Below are 18157 nucleotides of genomic sequence, written 5' to 3' on the forward strand. Positions count from 1 at the left end.
CCTTGGGGTGCATCATGAACAGTGCTATAAAGATATCTAATTAAAATATTATTTTATTACTATTAAATTGTATTATTCAAAATCCTTTGCATTAGAATAATTAAAATTTAAAAACTTGAATAGGGTTTTATAGAGGCAATAGCAAATAGTCTGTATCTGAATTGATTTTACGTGTGAAATATGTTTTTATTTGTTATATTTCTCTGAGATATTTAATAGGATGTAGTTCATGAATGGAACTGAATAAATAACATGCAGACATGGAGCTAGTTGTTGGTTAATTGTTATTTTAGTGACTATTCTCCTTTTGTCATAATTTGTCTTGGGGTACAGATCCAAAGAGCAAAAGGAGGGTTTAATAATGCTTTTAAAAAACACGAAACTTTTCTGATTCATCTTTTCCCCTCGTATTCAGTATGAGACCCAATATTTTCCTTGGAATCAGCGAGGGCTCTGCTCAGTATAGAAAATGGTATTATGAGCTAATGGTTGACCACGTGGGACCGTTTACGACAGCCGAAGCTACTCACCTTCGTGTGGGCTGGGCTTCAACAGAAGGCTATTCACCATACCCTGTGGGAGGAGAAGAATGGGGAGGAAATGGTGTTGGTGATGACCTGTATTCCTATAGTTTTGATGGACTTCATCTGTGGTCAGGTAAGGCAAATTAAATACCTTAGCTTTGTTTTTAAAACACTTAGCAGTTGACTTCTTTATTTCAGCCAGTATGTCATCTACTATTCTCCAAGTTGCATTTGTGGGGGAAGAGCCACGGTTTTTGCAGAAAAGAGATATTTCTGAAATTCTGGAGGGCCACTGTCAGTCAGTGAATAGGGAACACTGGTCTAGATGAACCACTGTTCTTTCCCCCCCTTCTTGTTTTTATAATTAATTTTTTATTGGATTTTTCAACATAACAAGAGCAAAAACATACAAATTGAAGAAAGAAATACTCCAGTGTTCTGAGTAGGTTGAAGGCAGCTTCCTGAGATCTAATACTGGTGCTTTTTTGTGTTAATCTGTATTGATTCTTCTTTGGCTTTGTACCAAGTTTTCTGAAAGCAGCTTTTCTTACATGAGGCTGAACTTTTGTTCTAATTATATTTACTCTTATATCCTAGGCTGTGTAGCAAGATCTGTGAATTCTCCCAACCAGCATCTGTTAAGGACTGATGATGTAATCAGCTGCTGCCTTGATCTGAGTGCTCCAAGCATTTCATTCCGGATAAATGGACAGCCAGTCCAGGGGATGTTTGAGAATTTCAATACAGATGGCCTTTTCTTTCCAGTTGTCAGCTTCTCGGCAGGGATAAAGTTAGTACCCCATCTTGTCATTTTCAGCGAATACATTGCATGTTTTCCTTGCTTATTGTTTTATTCATTTAATTTTGAAATTTCAGTTCTATGCGTAGGACTTATTCTATGGGTTAAGCCACAGCAGATGTGTGATTGGATCTTCTGATTTTTCTTTTTCTTAACAACTTTTCACAAATTGGACACGTACGGTGACACTATGGGTTTGATTCGTTGGGGCGGTGAATCACACCACTCAAAACCTGCTATATTTGCACTGCTAGGAAAAGCACATGGTACCTGTGGATGTGAGCAATCGCCAGCAGGTGATTTAGATCTGGGAAATGGTCTAGGAAAAAGGGTTAAAGCTTTCAGCATCATGGCCCAATCAAATTCAACCTCCTGCAACTTTATATTGTGGGTCTTCTGAATTGAGGTTCCGAGAAAGAATTCCGAAAAGAGTCCTGAAAATTTAATTCACCTGTATCCATAGTTAGTTGCATTTTCCTTTACGTAGTCTTTCTGCTCAGTCAAGCTTTGGATTGTTGTGCCTCTTGAGGCACAAGAAAGGTTTTAGGCTCCAGTGTTCATAACACTGTGCAAGTTTAGAAGAGAGAGAGAGTATTTGGAGGAAGCAAACTCCACAGAAGGGATCTTGGAAGGGATCTCTTTATCTTATGTCTTTTAGACTTACATGTACTGCTTTTCCTCAGTTCTGAAGAAGTGTGCATGCACACGAAAGCTTATACCAAGAACTAACTTAGTTGGTCTTTAAGGTGCTACAGGAAGGAATGCTTTTCCTCAGTGGGAGCTGGAATGGCTGGCCAAAGAAGGGCATAGTAGGTTGAGAGGGGAAGGAAAATGATCTACTCACCCATTCAAAATGGCACTAGGCTGCTTTTGAAAACAAAACTCCAAGTCCACTCTATGAGGAGAGTGGCTTCCTGTGAGTGGAGGTGCAGCACTCTGAAAAATCCTTATCCAAGGGATATCTAGTTATATAGTGCTTTTCCTAAGAGCTCAAAGCACATCACATATATTAACTGATACAGTGGTACCTCGCAAGACGAATGCCTCGCAAGACGAAAAACTCGCAAGACGAAAGAGATTTTCGTTTTTTGAGTTGCTTCGCAAGACTAATTTCCCTATGGGCTTGCTTCGCAAGACGAAAAACAAAAACGTCTTGCAAGTTTGTTTCCTTTTTCTTAAAACCATTAATACCCAGGGTGCATTGCTTGAAGAGGTGCAGTTGCGACTTGACTTCGAGGAGCAACTCATAGCACGCGGTGTGGTAGCCTTTTTTGAGGTTTTTGAAGACTTTGGTGATTTTGAAGACTTTGGGAAACCGTGCTTCGCAAGATGAAAAATTCACAAGACGAAAAAACTCGCAGAACGAATTAATTTCGTCTTGTGAGGCACCACTGTACATCTTTACTGAGGTCCACATGTTGGTCAATATTAATATTTCCATCTTACAGATGAGGAACTGAAGCCAAAAGATACCTAACACTATACAGTGAGTTCATTCTGTGCTGGTTCTGCCTCACAGACTTTGCTCTTACTCGCTACTACACTAGTCCAGTGATGAAGTGATGATATAATCACTGTTTTTTTCCAGTTCTTATCCAAAATTGAGTATGCCAAATGAATACACACTTACTTCTGAATAAATATGCATTCTTATTCTTCATTTATATCACATATAAAATTAATAACCTAAACTAAGCAGTAGTTATCGCTAAATAGACCACAGGTAAGACAGAAAGTGGGACGCGGGTGGTGCTGTGGTGTAAACCACTAAGCCTTGGGCTTGCTGATTGGAAGGTTGGCGGTTCAAATCCCCATGACGGGGTGAGCTCCTGTTGTTCAGTCCTAGCTCCTGCCAACCTAGCAGTTTGAAAGCCCGTCAAAGTGCAAGTAGATAAATAGGTACTGCTCTGGCGGGAAGGTAAATGGCGTTTCCGTGCACTGCTCTGGTTTCACCAGAAGCGGCTCAGTCATGCTGGCCACATGACCTGGAAAAACTGTCTGTAGACAAATGTCAGCTCCTTCGGACAGTAAAGCAAGATGACCGCCCCAACCCCAGAGTTGTTCGTGACTGGACTTAACTGTCAGGGGTCCTTTACTTTTTTTTAAGACAGAAAGTAGGAGAAGATAATCACAGCCTAGTGTAGATGCAGTCACCTTTAGATAAAACTAATTCACTCTGAAATACAGTGGTACCTCGGGTTACATACACTTCAGGTTACATACGCTTCAGGTTACAGACTCCGCTAACCCAGAAATAGTACCTCGGGTTAACAACTTTGCTTCAGGATAAGAACAGAAATCGTGCTCCAGCGGTGCGGCGGCAGTGGGAGGCCCCATTAGCTAAAGTGGTGCTTCAGGTTAAGAACAGTTTCAGGCTAAGAACGGATCTCTAGAACGAATTAAGTACTTAACCCGAGGTACCACTGTAAATCCCAGATGCAGCACTTGCAAAGTGTGACTTTGAAGGAATAATTTTACTTTAGAATTGAACTAAAGGCATCAGGAATATTTGAATTGTTGTCTTATAGGGTACGTTTTTTGCTTGGAGGCCGCCATGGGGAATTTAAATTCCTTCCACCTCCAGGATATGCTCCTTGTTTTGAAGCTATTCTGCCAAAAGAGAAATTGAAAGTGGAACACAGCAGAGAATACAAACAGGATCGGAATTCCACAAGAGACCTTCTGGGCCCAAATATATCTCTATCCCAAGCAGCTTTCACTCCAGTACCTGTAGATACCAGTCAGGTAAATAGAATCTACATTAACTTTTCAGCTATGGGATAAGTATGCTACATAATATTATGTTAAAATCAATAAACTTGCAAATACCTTTTGCTTTCATTTTTTGCCTCATATTTTATTGTTTGGGAGTCTACATATCAAGTACAGTGACACTAAATATTAGTTAATTTGTAAAGGCATTTGTTTTCACAACTTGTTCTATCTAACCAGTCATTTAAAGATTAAAAAACTCCTCAAAACATCAGAAACAAAAGCAATCATCATAGCAACAGTAAAAATACAAAAAGCAGTAGATAGTAGTAGATCTGTTTTATTTTTGTTTTATGGTTCTCTTTCGTAGGCTATCTTGAAAATCTAGATTAATAAAAAAAAATCTTTAAAAAGGAACAAAAATTCCTGTACATTGACAAACTCAAAGTACATTTGTTATTATGATCAGGTTGCTTTCATTATGTTATTTCCAGTTCAATCATTTACTACTATGCAATTAGTGAAACATATGTAAACTTTGGACAAGTAGTTTATTTCATTCTGGTAAATTATCTTTTTCTCACCTCCACTGCACTCTGTCATTTTATTCTAACAGATTTGCTCTTTTATCTTTAGATTGTATTACCTCCACATCTGGACAGAATTAGGGAAAAACTAGCTGAGAATATCCACGAACTTTGGGTTATGAATAAAATTGAACTTGGATGGCAGTATGGTCCTGTACGTGCTTTTCAAATTTTGTTTTCTGTTGTTTTTCTTATTGCTTTAAAATATCATGCAGAATAACGTGGAGTAATTATATTGTACATGTTCAATGTATATATGCATATAATGTAGAATAATTTTCTAATAGTTACACTTTCAGAGAACATAGATTTTGCATTAAATTTTCATTGCTGTTGTAATTGTTTTATTATTTGTTTATATACCCCTTACTTGCCAAAATGGCTTATAAGTGGTTATCCAAGTAAAAGGGTTTTATATTATTCAGAAGCATCTCTAACATATTGTCAGGGCTGGGTCACACACAGCACTTGGAGGGTAGCCAGTGGTTGTGCCAAGGAGTCTGTAGTTGAGAGCCAAGCCATGAGTCAGCTGAAGAATGCACTGAATCACACAAGTGCTAGGAAGACCTTCTTGCTCTGGCAATGTCTCAACCTCAAGAGGAGACTTTTGGTAGTGTTCTCTGCCTGGCAGAGCCAAATAGATGGATGGATGGATGGATGGGGCCAGTTCAGATCCTGAGAATATCGCTTCCCTGTGAGGAGATGCTCCAAACCACAGTTCTGTGGTTCACCAATGGGGTAGCCTGCACACAAAGGCCATGGCTCCCAGCACCAGATGTGATGGCTCCTGACCTATATCTGCCATAGCAAATTTCACGTTACATGAAATATCTTACAACTCGGCCAACAGTTATAAATACATCATTCCTATATAGTACAGTACAGTGGTACCTCGGGTTACATACGCTTCAGGTTACAGACTCCGCTAACCCAGAAATAGTACCTTGGGTTAAGAACTTTGCTTCAGGATGAGAACAGAAATTGTGTTCCGGCGGCGCGGCAGCAGCAGGAGGCCCCATTAGCTAAAGTGGTGCTTCAGGTTAAGAACAGTTTCAGGTTAAGAACAGACCCCTGGGATGAATTAAGTACTTAACCTGAGATACCATGGTACTTAAAACTCACCATCATTGATTTCAATGGGAGAGATTTAAACAACTCTCACACTGAAATCAATAAGAGCTTAAAGTGCCTGACTCATTATCTAATATTTCTGACATGGTACAAACTCCTTTTCAGTAATATAGGTCTTTTGGACTTACAGTTCTAAGACAGATTTAAGCTCAGTGTTTCCTTTATTGCAGGTTAGAGATGACAACAAGCGACAGCATCCATGCTTGGTGGAGTTTGCAAAACTGCCAGAACAAGAGCGAAATTATAATCTCCAAATGTCACTAGAAACACTAAAGTAAGTTTGTAGCTTGCTTACTCTAATCATAAGTGTTTTTATGTTTCTTCAAAAAGATTTGGGGGTGTGAACTCTTAAATAGTCTATGAGGTTTGCCTTGTATAGGAATAAGAAAATGCCCATCTGTTTGGTGGGTGGTGATAAATCAATGTGATTACTCTTCTGGTAATCTTCTCAAACAGATTTTGGTGATTTCTACATTAATAACTTTGGATACTGCTCTGCTGCTTGCCTCTTTGGCAGGATCTGTAGATGTGCCAAATAAATGTTGCTACATTTAAACATGCTTTCTGAATTTCTTCCTTAAGATTAAGGGAAGTGGTACTGATTCAAATGGTCTGCCTCTCCCCACTTAATAGATCAAAATGGCTTCTAGAGAGTGGTAGGGGATGTCTAACCCCATGTTGATGGTCTCTCAGCTGATTCCCTGGTGGCCTACTGGAATGTGGAGCTATCCAGGTTCAGATTCCTGAAGAGGTAGACTCCACTGTGGTAGGAGGGCTGGGGCGGGAGAGTGCCAGAGCTCTGTTTAGTCAAGTTGTATAGGATCAGTTTCAACCTGTTATCTCTGAGGATGTGGGCAGGCTGCTTGGACGAGTGAAACGATCTGCCTGTCTCCTTGCCCATACTAGCTCATAAAAGCAAGCCAGGCAGAGCTGGGCAATGGGCTCCGTGGGGTGTGTGTGAATGCTTCTCTCAGTGAGTAATGTATTGTATAAATACAATCCCAAAAAATATTTTTGAAGGGAGATACCAAAACCTGGCCCACAGGTTCTAGGAATTATTATTTTTGTCTTGCAAACATCTTTCTCCGCAAACCTAGCAGTTGTAGCTTTGCTTTTCAACATGCCAATTTAAGTTCCTATAAGCTATTGATTTTCTCCTCCAGAACACTGCTGGCGTTAGGTTGTCATGTTGGGATTGCTGATGAGCATGCTGAGGAAAAAGTGAAGCAACTAAAACTTCCAAAGAAGTAAGTTTAAATTCAGAAAATAAAATGGAAGATGTGTAGGTGTGTGTAAAGTAGGAGCCTGCCTTCCTGTCCAGTCTCACTTGTGTGTTTATCATATCACTGTACTTCTTGAGTCAAATTGATAATCATGGGCTCTTGGGGGTTCTCTTCTAATGGTAAGCAAAAGCACTCATACAGTTGCAACAGTTCAGCTGTGTGGGTGGGAAGTCCACCTTCCCCATCACTTAGATAAGGCAATGGCAGCAAGTGAAAGAGAGGTCAAGAAGGTGAAACGGTGGTTATCACCACAGTTCTTGAGCTCCACCAGAATGAGATTGGGGAAGAACAGACAGAGGAGTGCGTGAACAAGCAACTGCATAGGCAACCTCTGCTAGCTTCCTTAGTATCTTCTGAACTGATCGCTTTGTAGCTTCCTCTGTTACTGGGCTCAAGGCTGGCAGTAGCAATACCATTTTATTGATGTCTCAGATTTATGATGCCAACCAAATTGTCCATGGTGCTGCATGCAGCTTTCTCATCTCAACTGAGCCTGGTCAGCAGTGATGGCCAAACTTGGCCCTCCAGCTGTTTTGGGACTACAACTCCCATCAACCCCAGCTAACAGGACCGGTGGTCAGGGATGATGGGAATTGTAGTCCCAAAACAGCTGGAGGGCCAAGTTTGGCCATCACTGCTGTACAGCATTTGTTGTGCAGGATATGCCAAATACCCCTCCCCCGACCCTACTGCTGTGCATTTACACTGAGAAAATCCATTTTGCCTTCTTGGGATATGCATGCTATTGCCTCAGTTTGAGGGAGAAATCACACCCCTCATCAGCAACTGACTGAGAAACAACTTGCCCCATTTGCTTGTCCTACTATTATTTCCCTTTCGTAGACCTGTCAGAATACTATGGCTACTGTTGCTCCACATTAGTTACTGGCTTGCTCTGTTACAATGGGATGAAGATCTATACCTTCATGTGTTCCTGTATTTGATCACTACTTCCTGGTTCTTTGTTTAAGAAAGTATATAATTAATGCCTCACAATCTTAAAAATTTTAAGACAGTCTTAAGAAGTGTGCTAATGACAATGGTGGCTTTCAAAGAGATGAATAATACACTTTCCTCAATGTTTAAATATTATTTCAGAAAAAACTATGAGGGGAAAAAATCAGACTCTTTTTTCATGCTGAAAATGCTTGCCCCCAAACATTCAGCAGAACCGTAAACAAAGAGTGCAGTCAACTTTTATTATATGGTTGAAATTTTAATATTTTTAATTGGTGATGAAACACTTTACTGTCGGACTAGTTACTATAATAATAGTAATAATACTAGCAGCTGTTCAAGTAGCCTACTAAGACCACATGAGTTGAATATAATTCTGGTTCAGAGAACAGCATTTTGCTGTATGTCAGCTTGTTTTGCTGTGTTTTGCTGTTCTAAAATGTTGAGAGACATGCATATAAAAGTAATCTCACTGAAGTATTTTACTCTCATCTAACAGTTATCTGTTGTCTAGTGGATACAAGCCTGCTCCTATGGATCTGAGTTGTATCAAACTGACCCCTTCTCAGGAAGCTATGGTTGATAAACTTGCAGAGAATGCTCACAATGTATGGGCAAGGGATCGTATCAGGCAGGGTTGGACATATGGAATTCAGCAGGTAAGTCCCTGGTGGATGCTTGAAAATTCACTGATAATTGCAGATATTGTGGAACTCAAATGATATTTTGAGGGTGGGTGGTAAAGCAGATGAATATGACTACTGGAGTTCGGGCCAATTTCTGTTTTCACTATAGTTGCTTTGAGTTGCCCTGGGAAAGGAAAAATGACCAACATTTAAAAAAAATAAAAGTAAATAAATACATATTTTGATCGTATGTTTAGTTTATATACTTCCAGTGCTAAATGTCCCAGAAGTAATGAACACCGTAGTTAGTCAAACTACTTTGGAATAACTACTTTGAGAATCAGGATTTGATTTGGGTAGGTGTGGTGGGTTCCTTGGAGACAAGTAAGGATAGTTTCTAGGTGCTTAGATAACTGCTTAAAGAAGGCAAACCCTGTTTTAATATGCCATCTAGAACAAATTGATTCATTTGGAATTCTGTGTATAAGAAATGCTTTTATTTCAGACATGTTACCTGAAGATTTAAGTGGCAGTGATCAGGGGTATTAAAGTTTTGTTTATGTTTCCTTTAAGCCTGAAATACAGTCACTTGATTCATTTGACTTACAACTTTTAAATTTGAATAAGTTATTCTTTCAACTACGCAGGTAGACCAGTATCTGTACCCATCATGTCTGAAGCTGGGGAGGGATATGATTTAAAGCCTCACAGGAGCATTAGAAAGGGGTGCTGAACCCTACCAACTCATTCCACTTCTCTGAATCCCACAGCCCATCCCCCGAAGTCTTTTTCCTACAGTAATATTCAGATTATGGATGCAAACCTGCTAAGGAAAAAGGCCCCCAAGTGATGCTTTAAATCATGCCACTTTCTGCTTTTAACTGAAAATTGAACATAGAAGATTGCTGCATTGAGGTCTGTTGTTAATATTAAGCAACTTGACAATAAACTACAGCACATAAATACAATTTAAAACCAGAGAAAAATTCTATTAGAAATTGACATTGTTCTTAAAAAAATATTGGCCTGAGGACCAGATGGCTTCACTTCCAAGTATTATAAACAATTAAAAGAAACATGGTTACCATATATGGTCCACCTGTTTAATGACCTAATGAGAGGATCACCCATCCCCCAAACATGGTACAACTCCAAGATTGTAGCTATCTCAAAAATATTTAAAGGCCACCAAAAAGTAGAATCTTTTCAGCCAACCTCTGATTAATCAGGATCGTAAAGCATTCACAGAACTCACAGACCTTCAAGACGACAATCCAGATTTACACAATTAAGAATTAATAAACCATTTATATCAAGTGGCAAGATGCAACGTAGCAAGACACTGGAAAGACCTTTCTGGCACAACACTAGATAACTGGTACAAAACAGTTTGGGAAACAGCTCTCCTTGAGAGGTTAACTAACAAACTATGATTGACTTGTGGACAGATAAAAAAAAATGGCTTTACCGAAATGTGGTTTAATCTCATAGCATATGTCAGTTATTCAGAAAAGGAACAATTCCCCCTTCCCCATCAGCAATTGGCTGAATCTGGTTGATGTAAATTTATATTTAAACATACATTATTTTCACTTTCAACCCACGTTCATCAATATGCCAACGCTTCATATTGCTTCATTGAGCAAAAATGACCATTACTCAATATTTAATCTAAGCAAAACCACAAGGGCTCCTGATTAGGTGTTTAGCTCTGCAATGCTGAATGTTATCTGTTCTGTTCTATCCTGTTTCCCCTCTGTTTTTGTTTAAACTAATTCACAAACCAAGAGCTTACACATTGACCACTAATAATGAAACTTACGTTACAGATATTATTGCAGATTTATTGTGTTATTTTTGTGATATACAGACGACATGAGAAGGCTTGGTCTATTTATTTGTATTATTTATTATACTATGATGCTTGTTTATAAAACCCAATAAAAAGCTATTAAAAAAACCCTAGAGAAAATTTAAAACACTAACAATGCAAGATACATAAAATGCCCAGTTCCCAACTGATTAATACGGGGGAGAAGTGGTATTTATGGACCAGAAGAGTTTGGATTTGATATCCCGCTTTATCACTACCCAAAGGAGTCTCAAAGCAGCTAACATTCTCCTGTCCCTTCCTCCCCCACAACAAACACTCTGTGAGGTGAGTGGGGCTGAGAGATTTCAGAGAAGTGTGACTAGCCCAAGGTCACCCAGCAGCTGCATGTGGAGGAGCGGAAACGTGAACCTGGTTCACCAGATTAGGAGTCTGCCGCTCTTAACCACTACACCACACCAGGGCAATAATATCTCAAAGACAACTATCCATATGAACTCACTCCAAATCTCTGGATTGCTTTGATCAGCAGCTTCATGTAGACGTTAAACAGCATGGGGGATAAGATCAACCCTTTTGGATCAACCCAATTGAAGACAGTCGAGCAGTATACACCAAGTACCACTCTCTCGGGGTGGCCATCCAAGTAAGCCTGGAATCATCGCAACACAGTGCCACCCAGTCCAAATTCAGACAGCTGCTCCAGAAGAACACCTTGCTTCATGGCATTGAAAGCTGCTGAGAGATCAAGGCGAATCAACAGGGACACACACACACACACACACACACACACACACACCCTTTCCCCCAATAGAGATATTTGTGCAAGGCAACCAAGGCAGTTTCTGTGCCAAAACCAGGCCTAAACACCAATCAAAATGGTTCTATTAAATCATTCTTGTCCAAGGTAGTCTGGAGCTGGATGGTGACCACTTGCTCAAGAACCTTTCCTTGGAAGGAGATATTTACAACTGGGTGATAGTTATTAAAATCTTCTGGGTCCCGGGATGATTTCTTAACCTTACAATTCCAATGAATTAGGACCTCAGTCTCCAAGGAATGGCATCAGGGTGAGGTGTGTGCATGTGCATTCTATGGGGGGGGGGAGTAAAGTATAGTAAATTATTATTGAAGTAAATATAATTTTCCTTTCAAACAAACCTCTATACAAATCTGTTGCAAATGTGATCATTGAGCTATGAATGAACCTTTCCCCTGTAAATTAAGCCCCTTCATTCCTCTCCCTCTGCACAAGTCACAGTTAAACCACAAAGCCTCTAATTAACCAAACCCATGAAACTACGGTTACTACTTTTGGAACAAGCTAGTATTTAAATCCAATTTTAAACTATAGTTTAATATCCTGACATGTTCCAAAGCTGTAACCATAGTTTCCTTGTTTAGACAAAACAGGACACTATTCTTAATTGAAGACTTGCTGGTTTGTTTGCTCGCAGCATGAAGAAAGGAACAAAGAGGCTACATACATAGGCAAAAGTATTGTTTATGTATTGAGTTTGGTAAATTGAGATTTAACATCCAAACATTGTCATTGTATCAAGCTACTATACTCAATATAGTAAAAAATAAGCATCTTCAGTCCTGCCAAAAAGTACAGTAGCATTTCACAGTTGGAAAACTGAGTTCTAATGAATACAGCCTTTGTAACTAAATTACCACTATGTTATAGAAAAGTAATTTTCAAAATGTAACAGGCTTTTTGCTGTAACATAATCATAGCTCATCATCATCATTATTTATTTCTAACTTGGATGTAGAAGTTTCTTTTGTTTTCGTTTGTTTTTTGCACTGACACAATCATCAGCTTTTTATTTGAGATCCATGTCTTGCGTTAAAAGAGGAGTATGTTTTCCCTTTATGGTGTGATGACAACTGCAACAACACAAATTCACATGCATATACTCATTTTTAGGAACAATATATTTATAACAGTGAATTACATCCTTCCATTGTATTTAAGTTGAGGCTATGTATTTCTAGGTTATTGTTAATCAATTATCTGTATTAAACCTAAGTCACTAGAAATGTATGTGCCTTAGTCAGGTAATGAAAACTTCAAGCAGCATCAACTTCTGCATACCCACCTGACATTAATGCAGATTGATTTTTGAAAGTCCCCTTACCTTATTCAGTGGGCAATGTTGCAGCCAGGCCCCGCAGTCAAGGGGTTACAGAGTGAGGTTACAGGGAACCAAGCAGAGGGCCTTCTCGGTAGTGGCCCCCACCCTGTGGAATGCCCTCCTATCAGATGTCAAGGAAATAAACAACTATCTGACTTCTAGAAGACATCTGAAGGAAACCCTGTTTAGGGACTTTTTTAATGTTTAATGTTTTATCATGTTATTAATATTCTGTTGGGAGCCGCCCAGAGTGGCTGGGGAAACCCAGCCAGATGGGCGGGGTATAAATAATACATTACAGTCGTACCTTGGATCTCGAACGCTTTGGCTCCCGAACAAATCAGCTCCCGAACTATCGAAACCCGGAAATGAGTGTTCCGGTTTTCGAACATTCTTTTGGAGGCCAAACGTCTGATGGGGCTTCCATGACTTCAGATTGGCTGCAGAAGCTTCCTGCAACCAATCAGAAGCCATGCTTTGGTTTCTGAACGTTTTGGAAGTCAAACGGACTTCCGGAATGGATTCTGTTCGCCTTCCAAGGTATGACTGTATTATTATTGTTATTATTATTGCCTATTTAAACCCATAAACCAAAACCCGCTTGTTCATGTGCTTTATTTATCCACAAGGTGACCGTGAGTCATGGGGCCTTGGCACACAAGTTTTCACTGAAGTGGCTGGGTGCATCTTTTGAAGTAAACCAAGATGCACTTTATCTTCCAGAGTCATTAGTTGCTGCATATAAACTAGCTGCTAGAGCTGACTGGCTCCAGATTGTGTATTCAGCTTTAAGCATGTTGTGGGAAATTTGCAAATACATTTTGCTTCCAGCCAGGAAGCTACTTTAAGCCTGTGTTCTTCTGCCTACCTTTTATCTGAAAGTCAGAGTTTCAGCAGCTTTTGTACACACGTGCACACACACACAAAATATCCTTTGACATTATTGAATGCCAGAGATACTGCTTAAATAAAATCAACTATGTGATACAAACACCTTTCCTTCTGTTGGTCTGAGAGCTTTCGCTTTTGCTACAACTCTATGGTTTCCCTCATTCCCTGTATTATTGTAGGCACCACTCCATTGTATTTCTATTTCTGTGTTATTGCTGACTATTTTCACACAATAAACATTTCCACCAATAAAAGTTTCAGCACAGTATGTGGTTATATACCACAGCAAGGATTTCATGCAGTAATGATGGAAATAAGTAGGCATTCCACATCATTCTTTCTAGAGCAGGAATGTCCACCATTTGTAGAAATGTCCAGAGTTCTTATTCACACCACATTATTGATGGAACTGTTGCGCTCTAGAGTCAAGTTTTCTTGTGATTAAAAAAAAGCAGCAATCTAGATAAAACCCTAAAAACATTTTCCTGGGATTTATTTGCACAATTTTCATCATCCATCAGAAGATACATGAATGCTATAAAGGCTACAGAACTATGGGTGGTGAGTGGGCGGAAATGGGAGTTTCTCTCTTATTCTACAGTTATGAGAAAGTAGTGAAAATAATAGTGTTTGAGCATAATTTTTTTCTAACCTATAAACTGTTCTCCTAAAACTAGATACTTAGGAATGAGAGGAACTGTTCTAAACGTGTTTCAATGCAATCCCATTAAGTATCACTTCTCATTATTCAGGAATGACCTAGTCATTCAAAAGAGCCATGGAATGAGTCCTTGTGAGCCCTAATATAAATTATAATGACTGAACATAGTTGTACATAGTACTTCAGTAAACAATGCGTTAAGCATCTATCAATATTCTGGTTGATTAATTCAGCATTTCATATTTCATTTCTTATAGATATTTTGATTGAAATTATGAAGGCAGCTGTAGTCTTTACAATAGAGATAAATAAACGGCCACAGTTTCTGTCAAATATTTCTCATATTGCTATTTTTTAAAATATTTTTTTGTAACTAGGCCTGCAATCTTAAGCCTACCCCTGAAGCTTCTTAAAATCTGTGGAGCTAAACTTCCAAGTAACGTTGCATTCTTGATAGCCACTCATGACAGATACAGTGGTGCCTCGCAAGACGAAATTAATCCGTTCCGCGAGTCTCTTCGTCTAGCGGTTTTTTCGTCTTGGGAACCAACCCTATTAGCGGCTTAGCGGATTAGCGCTATTAGCGGTTTAGCGGCTATTAAAGGCTTAGCGGCTTAGCGGCTAAAAGGCTATTAGCGGCTTAGCGGCTTAGAAAAAGGGGGGAAAGCGAAAAAAATCTCAAGACTCGCAAGACTTTTTCGTTTTGCGAAGCAAGCCCATAGGGAAATTCGTCTTGCGAAGCACATCGAAAAACGGAAAACCCTTTCGTCTAGCGGGTTTTTCGTCTTGCGAGGCATTCGTTTTTGCGGGGCACCACTGTATATGACATGGGGAGTGCAGTAAACTAGCATCACAACCGACCGTTGCATTGAAAAGTTTTAAGCTGTGGATACTGGAAATGTTTGAGTCGGAACCCTCTTTAGAGGCTATGCTACCTGCAATAAGCCAGAGCCAACAGTAGTCTAAAACGGGAGATGTACAAAGTGGATTGGCATGCCCAGGTGGGTTGGGGTGTGGGCAGAGAAGATGTGTAGGATAGCCAAGCCTATCCAGGACTGATGGAAGCCTGGCACATGGACTTGGGCCAGCAAAATTCCAGCAAGCTAGGTCCACGTGTGTTGACCCAGAAAATCTGACTTGAGACCCTCTACAGACCAAGGCTGTGTGGTTTTTTTTTTAATTGGCAAGAGTCCCAATATCAGTTATACCACTCCCATTTTTTTTCCAGCTTCCAGGTGTTCCCCATTCAAATGAATGCACAGAAAAACATTCCAAAACTAGACTGGGACAGTTCCAGTGGGATGACATGAGTAGATAATAGGCATATCTACTTTTTGCTACTTCTTATATTTTTTCCAACTTTGTATTGAATCCTTGATTACACTAAATAGGCTGGTACTTCAGTTACATTTTGTAGCCAGGAAAAAAAATCTCTGCAAATTAAGTCTTAAAAAATTTGAGAGGACAATTGGATTTGGCAACAATAAATGTGGCTGGTCTATGAGAAGGATTGTGATTCCAGAAGAGGGGAAAAAAAGGTAGTGTGACTCTAATCTTCGTTTTTCATAAACACATTCCTTCCCTTTATTTGATATCTGTACTAACGCTTCTGCTTAGCTTCCTTACTGGAGTATATCATTGGTTACATTTGTCATAGCTGGATTTTACTGTGAGATGTTACAGTACAATATGTTGGCTCGAAGTGCTTTGGTGCGTAGCTCTTTTTCTAGCAAGTGAAGAAATCATATTAAGGAACAATCTTTCAATGCATGCAATTTGTAGGAAAGAACTTGCAAAAGACACTTAGGGTAGAAATATATGTCACCTTCCTTCTCTGTGATGTTTAACACAACATGTGATATGATGTGGTATCATTGCAGTGACAGTTGATGAAGTCAAGGAGGGAATTGGTAGTAGACAAATGCATTCTTGCTATGTCGTACCATGCATTAAACAAGAGGGAAGAGCCACAGGAGAATGGCAGCTCTGTGTCCCTCTCATGGTCTAGTTCCACCTTTAATCAATCATGGAAACTACTGTAAGAAGTAAACTCAGTCTCACTGAATGATGGACCCAGATGCTTTGCTGATTTTTTTCTTATTTTTCGTACTGAAAATTAAAGGGATACTGTCAAGTAGTTTATGTCCCTATTATTACTCATTTCTGTTGTTAGAATCTATTCAGGAAATCCCTTATTTTCTTCTATGGAATCCACCACTTCTTTCCAAGGAACCTTTCAAGAGCAATAGCTGCTGTTTATGCATGATTGTACACAGTATTTTTATTCTGCTGCTGCAGAGCCAGCCAGCCAGCCAGCAGAAGGACCACACGTTATTTAGTATGCCCTCTTCACAGAACTGTGCTGACAGCATTGATGGCAGGGATCACAAACAAGTAAGTACTGTAAGTAAGGCACAGCTTCTTAAAAGTGCATTGGTTTGCAATGGTAAAAGGTTAGATCTAGTGTTGCCAGTGTTCTTCCCACCAAAAGGACACTCCAACATCTGCTAATGGAAGGAGGAGAGGTGATTTTCAGTGATATCCATTCCCTCCTGTACCCCTGAAAATCTGCTCCAGTGGCTTGGGGACCCTCCAGAACAGCACAGGAAACATCAAGGGGGAATGCGTGAAAACCATCCCTTCCATTAGCGAGAGCCTAAACTGTATTGAAGGCCCTTGCATTCATGAAAGGACCGCTCTTGTGTACAGAAGGGCACTATTGGATCAAACACAAAATAAATTCTGAACTTAATGAAAATACTTGACAGTGTCCCTTTATAGGAGGGTGTATCGTATTTTAGGTCATATTTGAGTCAATACAATCTTACAAGATTTAAAATATAGCATGTATTTAATTAATTACAAATTTCAACAGCACATTTCAAAATCCACCTAAATTCTAAATTATGAAAACAGTGTATATTATGAAGAGGTAGATTTGTGACTAAGATCCAGTTTGCCTTTAGTAACTAAGCCCCAGGTTTAGCCATCAGGATGGGACCACTGGATCCTATGTACTTTCACATTTTCTATCTTTCATTAAAATGCAGTTGCTGCAGTTCATTATATGCTAGATTTATGGCATTGAATCTATATAAAAAATAGGAAAAAAGCAATGACACCCGTTTTCCTTTTAAGTTATTAAGTACATCTCATAAAAAAGAGAGGACTGCTTTCTTACACATTTCAAATTGTAACTACTCTCTTTATAAGAGGCTGTTGTTAAGTGTTGCAATGAGTTTCTTAGAACTTTGCTCATTCAGCACTTCCCATAGAATTCTGAAGCGAAAGGAAGGTTAAATTTTGTAGAAAAGGCACCAGGTAGTATCTGGAGCAAGAGTGTATAGTGCGGAAACATCCCTAATAGTCTAAAAGCTTTGCTGTGAAACATTATTTTAAGTTGAGCAGTGTGACCTATTTTTCTAAGATGCATGGTATATCTTAGAAATGGTTGCTGTATAAGCAACCTGTCCAGACCCTTTCTATCACAGGAGGCTAATACAAGCTATAAATACAAGCTATACTACCTTGTGGTAGTTCAGTTATATACCGGTACTGCTTAACATTTATAATAATCTCTAAGTGGTTACACTCTTAAAAAAACTAGCAGTATAGCTTTCATACAAAAACACAGCCTAAAACCAGTAAAACAGCAATGGAAAAACACATAAAAACACATAAAATTGAATAAAACAGAAATTCGGAATATTCAGTCATATAAAACAGGATCCAGTCTTATAGAAGAGTCTTTGCAAGATGTCTGAAGCAACTGATAGTTGCTGCTTCACATATGGTAGAGGGAAGGGCTTTCCATAGTACAGGGGCAAGAGCAGAAAATCTCTATTCTTGGGTCACCACCCTATGATATGCTGTAGGGTAGGATGGGGTGCTGTGAGTAGAAATTCCCCAGATGATCAATTGATATAACTGTCCAAGAATACTGCTAGGGTAGAGATGGAGTGAGATCTCTACATTACTGTTAGGTCTACTGGCTGTTTCTCATGCTTGTATTTG

At 39.3% G+C, this 18157-nt stretch overlaps 1 protein-coding gene across 18 annotated transcripts in view; it reads left to right on the forward strand.

Moving 5' to 3' along the window:
- RYR2 (ryanodine receptor 2) overlaps nucleotides 1–18157 on the forward strand; it is a 260198-nt gene that overhangs the window by 106442 nt on the left and 135599 nt on the right. For 7 of the 18 annotated variants that reach the window (XM_080997555.1, XM_080997568.1, XM_080997567.1 and 4 more), the window contains 8 exons: nucleotides 416–657; nucleotides 1122–1314; nucleotides 3852–4068; nucleotides 4672–4776; nucleotides 5924–6027; nucleotides 6917–7000; nucleotides 8493–8652; nucleotides 16442–16546. In XM_080997555.1, the coding sequence (XP_080853681.1) occupies nucleotides 416–657; nucleotides 1122–1314; nucleotides 3852–4068; nucleotides 4672–4776; nucleotides 5924–6027; nucleotides 6917–7000; nucleotides 8493–8652; nucleotides 16442–16546 (1210 nt within the window). The remainder of the gene's footprint in view (nucleotides 1–415; nucleotides 658–1121; nucleotides 1315–3851; nucleotides 4069–4671; nucleotides 4777–5923; nucleotides 6028–6916; nucleotides 7001–8492; nucleotides 8653–16441; nucleotides 16547–18157) is intronic. The other 11 variants (XM_080997558.1, XM_080997559.1, XM_080997563.1 and 8 more) reach the window with 2 other exon arrangements.

The sequence above is a fragment of the Podarcis pityusensis genome (genome assembly GCF_964106645.2).
Source record: "Podarcis pityusensis genome assembly, chromosome: 3".
NCBI classification, from domain to species: Eukaryota; Metazoa; Chordata; class Lepidosauria; order Squamata; family Lacertidae; genus Podarcis; species Podarcis pityusensis.